Below are 12530 nucleotides of genomic sequence, written 5' to 3' on the forward strand. Positions count from 1 at the left end.
AGAGCCTCATTCATCTCCAAAGTAACTTTTGGGATTATGCACTCAAGAACCTCAGTTGCAACCAGAGTAGGGTCCTTGGTATAGACCTCCTTAAAATAGGAGGACGCCATCCTCTCCATCTCCGTGGGCACGGAACACCAGGAACCATCCGCTTTCATCAAGCGTTGGATGTGGTTTCGCCGAGCTCTCCACACAGCCCGCCGGTGTAAGTACTGGGTATTTCGTTCACCCTCCTTCAACCATGTGATACGTGATCGCTGAGCCACAACATTTCCTCTCTGTATAATAGCTCATCTAGCTGATTCATTTTCGCCTGAACTTGAGCACGATCAGCGCCAGAAACCTGCAGGTCTGCAAGCTGAGAACGTAGCTGCTCTATCTCCTTTAGAACGTTACCGAAATTTGCCAAACTCCATTGCTTTAAATCCGCCAATAGTTTCTTGAGTGCTGCTGCTACCGAGCTCAGATTCCCGTTCGGTTTACTAGCAGCCCAAGACTTTGCAATCACCTCCGGAAGCGCATGATGCCTCTCCCACATTATCTCATATCTTGGGCTCGCATACCCCCTTCGGTTTCCTTGAACCCGCTCAAGCTGCACCAGGAGCGGGCTATGGTCCGAACATGATGATGCAAGGTGAAAAACCTAGCAGCTGGAAATAACTCTCTCCAAGATTCATCCGCACAAGCACGATCAAGGCGCACTTGCACATTGCGATTGCCATCCTGCCCATTATTGTATGTGTAGGGGATACTACTAAACCCAAGATCATCAAGCTCGCATAGCATTAGGCAGTCTCTGAAGGCTGCCAGCTGTGACTCAGACCGCATCGTCCTCGAGAGATGCTCGTGCTGCCATAACGCCTCATTGTAATCACCACATACAAACCAAGGATCCGGGGATGTGGCCCGTAAACTGGTTAAGTGATCCCACATATTTTGCATGTTCTCAACTCTTGGTTCCCCGTAAACAAAAGTTCCTCTCCACAAAGTACCAGCACCATTATCTGACACAGAAACATCAATGTATCTATTGCAAGAATCCAAGACGGTAACAGAGAGGGATTCGTCCCAAAAGAGCGCCAACCCTCCACTCCGACCATCACTGCAAACACCATGGAAACCCTTCAGACCAAGTCTCCATCTCAGCTTCTCGACTTTATTCGACGCTTGCCTGGTTTCGCAAAGGAAAACAACTTTATTGGCTTTTGAGAGGGCCACAACCTCACGAACTGTCCGGCGGTTCCCCCCACCCCGGCAGTTCCATGCTAAAATATTCATTGCGTCCGGCGTTTCATCCCGAGGGAGGCCGCCGATATCTCTTTTGTTTCAACTTCCGCTGACATCTTTGCCCGTTTGCTATTGTTGCTACTTGTAGGAGAACTAGTCTCCTTCAGGTCCATCCCCGTGCCATCCGTGATAGCCAGTAGGACCGGTGGAGTCGTGGTCGTGCCAACACCATTAGCTGCATCCAAATTCAGCCGCTTCCTAGATTCCTTCTCTCCAGATGATGAGCAGCCCAGTGGTATCACCGGACAGGTAGCTATGTCCATAGTAACAGGGCCTACAGGCTCCTTAGCTTTGGTGGCAGGCCCCCCTTTGATTGGCATCTGCTGCTGCTGCTCTCCTGGTATCGATCCCTTATAAGTATGTGCAGATTGGGTATCACCTCTCGGTTTGTTTGGTGCATCAGCATATAACCAGTCCCCGAATTTCAAGCTCTTCTCCTCATGGATGTCGGTACCACACTCCTTGAAATCATGGCCGACCAAGCCACAAAATTTGCAGAACTTTGCCAACTTCTCATACCGAACTAAATAAACTTGTCGTTCCTTCCCACGAACAATGCTCACATATTTTGTTAGGGGTTCACGGATGTCATGATTCACCCTGACCCTAACGTAATCTCCTCGTATATTGCCGTTCAGCCTCATCTCCATTATCTCGCCTGCACTCTTAAGGAGCTTCTCCACAATATGGTCCTTGCAATATTCTTCCGGAAACTTGTGAATTTGCAGCCATATAGGCATGTGGAAAGTATTAATATCTTCCGTCTTACTGAACCCATCATATGGAACCAACAATACTGCCCAACTGCGAAACAGCCAAGGACCATGCTTCATGATGTGATCCCAATCCCCCAAACAGGATGCTTGAACGACAAATCGATTGGGTCCTACTGGCCGGAGTCGTACGATCTGCGCCGGATTCCACGCAGCTCTCATGTCCTTATAGAACACACCTTGACTGCAAGTTTTCTCGGTATGAACCCTAGCTAGGGCTAGCCACCTTACACTTTCCTGCATCATTGGATCCTCCTCATCGATGAACACATCCTCGAACTCTTCCTCGTTGATGTCTAACTGATCAAAGAATCCTTCCAGATCTGTCCTTGTGGTAATCTGCTCGCCACCATCGCCGTCGTTGTTACCCCGGTCGCCGCTCGTCGCGGAGAGGCCATCCGAGACGGTCACCATCCTACTAGGGCGAACGAACGCCTAGGAAAAGCAGGAGATCGGAGGGGAGATCGAAGCCTGCGGGCTGTCGATGCTGTAGACTCAAAGGCGATCGGGATCGCCTAAGAGGAAAATAACCCTAGCCGTGGGCGTAGGGGACTTCAGCGCTCATCTCATCTTCCTATCCTTAGATCCTCTAACATATACTCCTACTAACCTGCTAGATTCTCCAAGTTGTCCACTTCCTGATTTAATCATCGACGATTGATACTGAGCATTTAACATTCTAATTATCATTTATGCAGCTCTATGCACTTCCTGAATTAGTTGCCGGCGGTCAATATTGAGCAATCTATGGTTTAATTATCTTTTTTGTTGCTTCCTCATCATTGGCTTACTTCTACATTTCTCTTATTCCATGGTACCAATTTTATAGTGTCGAGCTCATCTGTTGCCACAGCTTGCAACAATGTCATTGGACGACCCCGGGTCATGCTTATCAACCACAATCTCTGCTTGGCTAGGTTAAGTCCCTCCTCCTTGCCAACGACCCCCCTTCATGATGGCCTCTCATAAAAGCACTCAACACCACTATAGAGCCGGTTCTACATCTCATTGTTTTCTAAATATCAAAACATGACTAAATACGTTTATATCAAGACAAATCTAAGACAAGAAATGAATGTATCTAAATATCAAAACATGACTAGATACGTTTATATCAAGACAAATCTAAGACAAGAATTTTGGGACGGAAGGAGTACTAAACTGCTAGATTCTCCAAGTTGTGCACTTCCTGATTTAATCATGGACGATTGATACTGAGCATTCAACATTCTAATTATCATTTATGCAGCTCTATGCACTTCCTGAATTAGTTGCCGGCGGTCAATATTGAGCAATCTATGGTTTAATTATCTTTTTTGTTGCTTCCTCATCATTGGCTTACTTCTACATTTCTCTTATTCCATGGTACCAATTTTATAGTGTCGAGCTCATCTGTTGCCACAGCTTGCAACAATGTCATTGGACGACCCCGGGTCATGCTTATCAACCACAATCTCTGCTCGGCTAGGTTAAGTCCCTCCTCCTTGCCAACGACCCCCCTTCATGATGGCCTCTCATAAAAGCACTCAACACCACTATAGAGCCGGTTCTACATCTCATTGTTTTCTAAATATCAAAACATGACTAAATACGTTTATATCAAGACAAATCTAAGACAAGAAATGAATGTATCTAAATATCAAAACATGACTAGATACGTTTATGTCAAGACAAATCTAAGACAAGAATTTTGGGACGGAAGGAGTACTAAACTGCTAGATTCTCCAAGTTGTGCACTTCCTGATTTAATCATGGACGATTGATACTGAGCATTCAACATTCTAATTATCATTTATGCAGCTCTATGCACTTCCTGAATTAGTTGCCGGCGGTCAATATTGAGCAATCTATGGTTTAATTATCTTTTTTGTTGCTTCCTCATCATTGACTTACTTATACATTTCTCTTATTCCATGGTATCAATTTTATAGTGTCCAACTCATCTGTTGCCACGGCTTACAACAATGTCATTGGACGACCCCGGGTCATGCTTATCAACCACAATCTCTGCTTGCCTAGGTTAAGTCCCTCCTCCTTGCGAACAACCCCCCTTGATGATGGTCTCTCATAAAAGCACTCAACACCACTATAGAGCTGGTTCTACATCTCATTGTTTTCTCCCGTTGCAACGCACGGTCAATTTTAGTAAGTACAGTACCATTTATCCCTACTATTAAAAGCACGAAATGACACATCCAACTTAAGATCTGAACCATCTAATCATACAATCAGTGGTCTAAACTCGTGGTTAACGAAATCCTTCGTTAACACATCCTTCGTTAACACCGTCGAAGCGGGGAAGCCCCACGAGTGGCTACACCTCGCACGTTCTCTTAGCCGAGTAAACCGCTCAGCCCCGCCTCCTCTCCCCTCCCTTCCCCTCTCCGCACCCGCCCGCTCGCCCCGCCCGTTGCCTGCTCGTCTCGCCCGCCGCCTCTCCCCCGCTCAGCCCCGCCCCGCCGCCTGCTCGTCCCGCCCGCCGCCTCTCCCCCGCTCAGCCCCGCCCCGCCGCCTGCTCGCCCCGCCCGTCGCCAGTTCGCCCCGCCCGCCGCCGCCTCTCCCCTGCTCAGCCCCGACCTCCGCCTGCTTGCCCCGCCCGCCACCTCTCCCCCATTCAGCCCCGCCCCTCCGTCTGCTCGCCCTGCCCGCTGCCTCTCCCCTGCTCAGCCCCGACCTCCGCCTGCTCGCCCTGCCCGCCGCCTCTCCCCCGCTCAGCCCCGCCCCTCCTTCTGCTCGCCCTGCCCGCCGCCTCTCCCCCACTCAGCCCCGACGTAAGCGCGGCGCCGCGGCCGGAAAACCCGAACAAGCCGGTGCTCACTCGGCCGCACGAAAGCGCGGCGGTGCGGCCGGAGGAGCAGAAAAACCCGGTGCTCCCTAGGCCGCACGAAAGCGCGGCGGCGCGCACGAAGGAGCCGAACAAATCGGTGTTCCCTCGTCCGCATGTAAGCGGTGGCGCGGGCGGAGGAACCGAAAAGTCCGGTGCCCCGGCCGTCCGGCAACGCGGCCGTGCGGCCGGACGACCCGAACAAGCGGGTGCTCCGTCCGTACGGCAGCACGGCGGCGCTGTTCGTGCAGATGGGGGTCGCCTCTGCTTTTGTCTGCCTTCTTCCGCCTCTTTTGGTCCTGCTGTCTTCTTCCGCCTCTGCTTCTGCTGCTGCTGGGATAGGTACTGAAATTTTGAATGCCATATGGTGAAATTGATAGTCAGTGAAATTGAATGTTTTTCTAGATTAATTATTGATAACACGCAGTTCATCCAGTTTTGAACATGCACGGTCATTGTACTTTTCTAACTGTCAAACTGTGAAGTCACTTAACATATGCAGTCACTAAACATGATGTATGAAAGCAAGTTTAGAGTACTGTTTTGTACTGGTGGAATTACTCCAGTTTGGAGTACTCCACAAATTATGAAAGTTTGGAGTACAAAATTCAGTTTTGGTACTGGTGGAATTGCTCCAGTTTGGAGTACTCCACAAAAAAAAGTATCAAGACGAATCATATCTGGTTCATTGGAGTATTGTGTCAATTACTGGACTACAATTTGAGAATATGATATGGTTCAGCTAGAGCAAAATGCAGTTAGATTTTGTAAACAGACAGACTTTGTAACTTTCTTGTCAAAATTCAGTTAAAATATCACCAGATTGTTAAAATTCAGTTAAATTATCAACAGTTTCAGTTAACTGTCTACTGCCAAACTCTTAGCATTGCTCCTCCACTGAATTTAGTTGTTGTCTACTGCCAAAATTCAATTAAAATATCATGTCATTTTGCAAAAACATTTGTACCTTGTTTTTCATACTAAATGCAGTAGGTTAACTGATCTGGTCCTGTGGCTGGTCAAATTGTACCATGAGTAGTCAAATTATACCACTTTGGAATTTCTCATCTCACCAATGAGTGTGTCTCCAAGGTTTTCTGCCACAAACAGATGATGCAAGCTTTCAGATATTTTTTTCAAAAAGAGGTACCGCAAACTTAAGGGTTCTTCCATCCATCTCAGCACTATTTTAGCTAATCCTGCAACAAAAATGCTAAAACATCCATCAATTTTAATTTAGGTTCAGAGTATGCTAAAACATATTTTAGCGGGACAGCTTCAGTTCAGGTTCATGCAAGAGGACAGCTTTTAACCGAAATTCGTTGGTGTAATTTCAGTTAATTGGAAAGAACAACTCTGCAAGTTAATTGGAAAGAACAACTATTGCGGTTTCTTGTTCCTCATAGTAAATTTGTAGTACGCGCATCATGAATCCTAAATGTGAGAATGCTTTGGAACAAATTTATGAGTTATTTTTGCAACTCTATACAATAACAGAAGGACATAATTTATATGGAAAACTTCTCCTTCTAAGGCAGATATAATATTCTTCAATCCATAGAGTAAGTTCAACAATTCAGTAGCTAATGCGTTCTAAGTAATACAAAGGCATGAACAGTCATATTTTGCTGCAAATGTTTACGTAAATGCAAACTTACACATGTTACTACATTTCTCACTAGAAGCTAATTCAAGATATTTCTATATGGACTGAAGCATCTTGTGTTATTGTCGGTCCATATTTTCTTTCCCGCGACGGAGGATTTGTAGTTCTAAAATGCATACAACTGAAGATGTCACCATTGGCTCTATTTTATTCTAATGCATATATCGCACAGTAAGACATGGGTTCTCATGCAATTTGGCATTGTTCTTTCTCAAGATATGCCTTCTTTAGCATCATAAGCCTCTAAAGAGCACTCGAGCGTACCCTACATCATCACGGCTCCTCTTGTACTACATGGGCTTATGGTGGTATGTGCTAATTAACTTCTCTCTTGATATTTATGAGAATTGTCGGTAATAGAAAAGGCAAACTAGATGTCTAAGGAGGAACGTGGTATTTTCTATAAGTAGAGCTAACATGAACAACCACTCCTTTGATGATATGCTACATTTTTCCAACAAGGAATTGAACTACTCTCTAGGAAAGGGAGTTTAGATTTTTTTGTTATTAATGATGGGTTCGGACTCGATGGATGCTTGTTCTAGAAAGAAGTCTAGAAAGAAGTCACTGAATTGATATCAACTAAAGCAATCTCTTCTTTATACAAGAGGCAAGGGCTACCTTGATAGCACGTAAAAACATGAATTGTTTGAGTTCTTTTTTTTAATACAAGAAAGTTAATTTTGCAAGATATTGTGAAAGGTCGCATCAAATACTATCTGAGGCACATCACACGTGAAGTCGGCAAGTGTACGATGTGTGCCAGGACTTGGACAAGTATTGCTTTTGATATTAATGGGAAAGACAATGGAGGCTACTTTGCTCGACAGTACTATCACGGTAGATTTGGAAACTGTATACAACCAACCCTACTTTCCAGTTTGCACTTTCCTTACCAGGTTTAATTCTTGATACTTCTTCAATGACAGAAACTTATTGTTCAGGATGCATTCTGCAGGTTCCATTACTGATGTGGTACACAATGCTTACTACACATGTCACCTTATTTTCTTGTTATGCAATTTATCTAATTAAGCAAATGTCTCAGCGTCATATATTGTTAATATGCATTGCTACTATAGACCATGGAGTAAGTTAGATCTTCTTCCTGCCGCAAGCACGTGCATTGCAAGCTTGCCCATATTTTTTGTAGCCACTATACTTTATTTTTCTATGTCTGTGCATTATTGGCATGTCAATTGAAGAATTTAAAAATACCCCTACAAATTATGACATAGCTCAAGTTTTATCTTTTTGGGGTCAATGATTTGACATCTGAATCAGATGTGTTAACATGAGCTACACAAAATTTAAGTATGTTATATCATCCATAATGCTAGAATATTCATAAGTGATTTCTATAGGTTCATTCTTTTTACCATGGTGTTCGTACAAGGATAACATGATATAGACAAACTATAATCATGCTTTCCTGCATTGCAAGTTGCCCATATTATTTTTAGATGTTGGTTCTCTTCATTTTCATTTTAAAGTTTTAGTCTCAAGGCATCCATGCTAGCTTACTATAGAATTGAACACAATTGATGAACCTGAAATCTTTATGGGCGAGGTGTTGTAGCGAGATTACTCTTTTTCTGTTTTTCACGCCCAGAGATGGTGAAATTGTCCATGCTCAGTGTCATTCCTTGTTCTTATTCATGAGCTGCCATGGTTAGTGTCACGTGTATGCAGAATTGTATTTCATAATACTGAACAACCTTGCAGGTGACATATTTTCCTTCTAGGTGGCCTGGTCTGCGACAGCATACTGGTGGCAGCGAGCACCGAAAGATAGAGATGCACGTAAGGAATTGCCTATTAGTGGCATCAAGCACCAGAATTGAAGATGCAAAATAGGGTAGGGGAAAGATATGGCAGTGAAGAGAGTTGTTTGGTATGTGCGTGTCTACGTGGTTGTTGGGTTGTTCTGTGTTGTAAGTGCAGTCGAAATTTTTGGCCAACATACTTGAAAGTATAGTCTGTACACATGTGAATTATAATTTTGGCCACTGAATTACTATGGTGACCAAATCAACACCGAAACGGTTAGCACCACGACTTCCTTTTTCTCGGTACTGTCGTTGAGATACACCAGGATTGTTGGTGGCTAATTTGTGCATGGCCTGCGTGAGACGTCGACCGGTGATGATTGGATTGCCCGTCTAGGAACCCATTTGATCGCAAAACTGGCAAGATTCAGCAGCAAGGTGAGAACTAGGGATTGGTGGTGAGATCAACATGGTACATGATTATAATAGGGAGGCGTGCTCACATGAGTGCCATCGGCGATAACATTGTGAGGGGACAATGGGAGGGCTTCACTTGGGCACTTGTCATGCTAGAAAGACGACGAACACATGTGATGAGATCCGTCAGGTGATGTCAAATGTCCCCCTTGTGCACCGCATGCCTTGCATGGATGGAGTTGTGGAAGGACTGATGTAAGAGGTCTTACTTCAATGAGTGTGATTGCCACAATCACTCTAGCAACAAGGCTACAAGAGGTTGGTGATAATATAGAGAAGTTCTAACTTAACACACGAATGGCAATATGAAGATGATATATTTTGGCACAAGGCAACTAGACTTTTGTCATGTAGGAGTAGTAGTAAACTATTATGAAGTGATTACGTGCATTGCATTGCACGTAAGCTTACTAGTCTCAATGAAACGTTACAGTCAAACCCCCACGTCCCGTCCTGTTCGTCTCTCCCGTCCGCGACCCCGGTGACCACTCCCCAGCGGCCGCCCCTCTCTCTGGCCCTCTCCGCCGAGCCCCTGCCTTCGCCGCACTCCGCCCGCGGAGCCGGCAGCCAAGCCCCAAGGCAGGCCCCTTACTCCGCCCCTCTCCGCCGTGCCCGTGATCCGCCTGCCTCCGCCCGCCCTCCCTGGCTCCCTGCCTCCGCCCCGCTCCGCCCTCGACCCTGCCTCCGCCGAGAGTAGGCGATCCCGTCAGCGGCCAAGGACGCCGCCAGCGGGGCGTCTCAAGGTGAGTCCTCTCCACTATTTACTCCCCCCCTCCGCTTCCTCATTTACATGTCTGATTTATCTGTGTTCCCCATTTCGGTAACCCTAGGAATCTCAGTTTTATCGAATAACCTGAGCTTGCCTAGTAATGTGCGCATCTGGGCAGCTATTTCTTGTTGGCGTATCTTAGTATTTGGTTTTGCATCATAAATGTGTGTAGTGTGAAGCTTGTTTACTGACATGTAAGGAGTAAGATAAACCCGATTCATGATAAGCGCATGTTTATCCCCCTAGAAACTAGCACCCGAGGTTCATGATTCTGGTGTGAGATTAGAAGTAAGATAAAAGTGCATTTGCATTCTAAGATGAAATTCAAATAAATGTTATAATTCATAAATTTACATAGCCCTTAATTTTGTCTGTCCTCTATGCAGCAAGCCCATTATCCAGGTCAAGAAGCAAACACATACTTGCTTTATTCACTTACGTGCAGTCGTGCAAACTCTCTTACCATATTTCTTCCGTCATTTGACATAAAATTACCGAACAAACCGTTGCTAGAAATTAGGAGAATCTCACATATTGTATGTAGAGCATGTCTGAGGAGTGTACTTTTACAAGATCCGTCAACATATTTTTCATGCCGGTCAAAGCGAAAAGGATTCAGATATTTCAAGAAACACATGAATGACACAAATCCTTTTTAAATTAACACCCTTCAAGCTTTTGCAAAAGCTTTATGACTCATTAGCTTTCGACTTCTCAAAAGTGTATTGGCAGATAAATTATTATTTCAGAGATCGGCAATAGATTATCATACTTGTAATCTCACTCCAGATCATAGTATTTATTATGTCTGATAATAGCCACGTGCCACCTGTCTGGGCAAAGAAAATTGATGTCAGTTATTTTTGGCTTAAACTACTACAAGTACTTGTTAATAACTTGTGTAGAGTTCTTTCTTAACCTTAATGTCTTCATTCGAGAGGTACTATCTTCGCTGTTCTATCTTCCCTGTTCTACCTTCATTGAGATGTTTACCTGTAGATCGTAGGAGGTGTTCCATTTTTGTCATATATTCTCATTAGCCTAATTGCAGAATTGTTCTTGTATTACTTGATAGAATATGTGGACTATGCCTCACCACCTAGAAATTAATCATGATAAGTCACACGAATTATGAAAGGTCTCATTTCTGCACATGAATTCAGATAGTCTTGGCACTTGTTTTCCAGAGCAGTTTTTCTGTTAGTCCCCTACCAGCATTGTGCATCACATCATGCTTCACATTTATTAGTTGCAGACTCCTTTTTCTTACATTGTATCTACCATGCAGATAAATCTTTCCTCATGGCAAAGCCGGCCTATGCGACAAGCAGCCTTGTTTTAGGATATGCTTTATGCTCGAGCTTGCTTGCGATCATTAACAAGTACGCCATCACCAAGTTCAGTTACCCTGGCCTCCTCACTGCCCTACAATACTTGACATCCGTGGTTGGAGTTTGGAGCCTTGGGAAGCTCGGTTTCCTCTACCATGAGCCCTTCAACTTCCAGATTGCCAAAAAGTATGCGCCTGCTGCTCTTGTCTTCTACCTCGCCATATTCACCAACACCCACCTCCTGAAGCATGCCAATGTCGATACATTTATAGTGTTCAGATCCTTGACCCCTCTGCTGGTTGCTGTCGCTGACACCACCTTCCGGAAGCAGCCATGTCCTTCAAAGCTCACATTCTTGTCCCTGGTGATTATCTTGGGAGGCGCAGTTGGCTATGTGATGACAGATTCAGGGTTCACCCTCACGGCGTACTCATGGGCAGTTGCTTATCTGATCACCATAACTACTGAAATGGTGTACATAAAGCACATGGTGACTAACCTGGGGCTCAGCACATGGGGCTTTGTGATCTACAACAATCTTCTTTCGCTGCTAATGGCCCCTGTGTTTGGGGTTCTGACGGGGGAGCACCTGTCGGTCTTCAGAGCCATCGAATCAAGGGGCCAAAGCTGGTTCGAACTTGACGCGTTCATTGCTGTAGCACTGTCCTGCGTATTCGGTGTGCTCATTAGCTTCTTTGGTTTCGCGGCGAGGCAAGCGGTCTCTGCCACAGCGTTTACAGTGACAGGGGTCGTCAACAAGTTCTTGACAGTCGCAATCAATGTGATGATCTGGGATAAGCACGCAAACGCATTTGGTTTGGTTTGCTTGCTCTTCACTCTGGCGGGTGGAATACTCTATCAGCAATCTGTCACAGCTAGAGGAAACACTCCAGCACATCGTGAGGCTGTGGCTAACAAAGGCTGTGGTGGCGATGATGGAACTGAGTTTGATCCGGAGAAGCAAGGCTTAGTTTCGTCTCCGAAGGACTCACATGCCTGATACATGTTGTTTAGCAGGTACTCAGTTTTGCCCTTTCATCTGGAACAGACACCGAGTGTTCAAGCTTGTTATAACTATGCAACATAGACAATTCAGGAGGTATTTTGTTGTTCTAGAAGGATGACACACACTCACAGCACAAGTTACATGTATACTATAATTGTTTTTGTTCCCATGGTCTTATTCCCTGTTGTTTATGCAACTACTGTTGTGTCGTTTACTAGAATCGCCCGCCTTTTTCATGAACATGTGGTCATTTAGTGATGTCTATCGTTGCTCCTTACACAGCTCCTTATACAGAGGAGTCTCTGTTGTCTACAGCAGCAACAACTTTGTACACTGCATATCATTGGTAGGGAAATCACCTCAACAGTTTACAGCAATATTGGTTAATCATTTGCAGCGGAAACCTCAATCTTATAGCGTGAGATGATTTTCCGGCGATTTAGAATTGTTGAGCTTGCATAATAGAGTACTCTCTTTTAGAATGGCATATTGCTTTTACGATTATCAACTTAACATTTTAGTGATTTTACATATATACTCCCTCCTTTAGAATTGTTGAGCTTGCACAATAGAGTGCTCTCTTTTAGAATGGCATACTGTTTTTATGATTATCAGCTTAACATTTTAC

The 12530-nt window shown here is 44.8% G+C and overlaps 1 protein-coding gene across 1 annotated transcript; it reads left to right on the forward strand.

Annotated features, from left to right (window-relative positions):
* Positions 1 to 9199: 9199 nt before the first annotated feature.
* LOC123411662 (GDP-fucose transporter 1-like) lies at positions 9200 to 12305 on the forward strand. Its single transcript, XM_045104628.1, has 2 exons — positions 9200 to 9539; positions 10854 to 12305. The coding sequence occupies exon 2, from the start codon at positions 10868 to 10870 to the stop codon at positions 11894 to 11896; it is 1029 nt and encodes a 342-aa protein (XP_044960563.1). The 5' UTR covers positions 9200 to 9539; positions 10854 to 10867; the 3' UTR covers positions 11897 to 12305.
* The last annotated feature ends 225 nt before the right edge of the window (positions 12306 to 12530 follow it).

This window comes from Hordeum vulgare, chromosome 7H (assembly GCF_904849725.1).
Source record: "Hordeum vulgare subsp. vulgare chromosome 7H, MorexV3_pseudomolecules_assembly, whole genome shotgun sequence".
In the NCBI taxonomy this organism is placed as follows: Eukaryota; Viridiplantae; Streptophyta; class Magnoliopsida; order Poales; family Poaceae; genus Hordeum; species Hordeum vulgare.

Bases quoted from the DNA above. Each gene is read 5' to 3' on its own strand.
- LOC123411662 (XM_045104628.1), top strand. From the start codon at position 10,868: ATGGCAAAGCCGGCCTATGCGACAAGCAGCCTTGTTTTAGGATATGCT.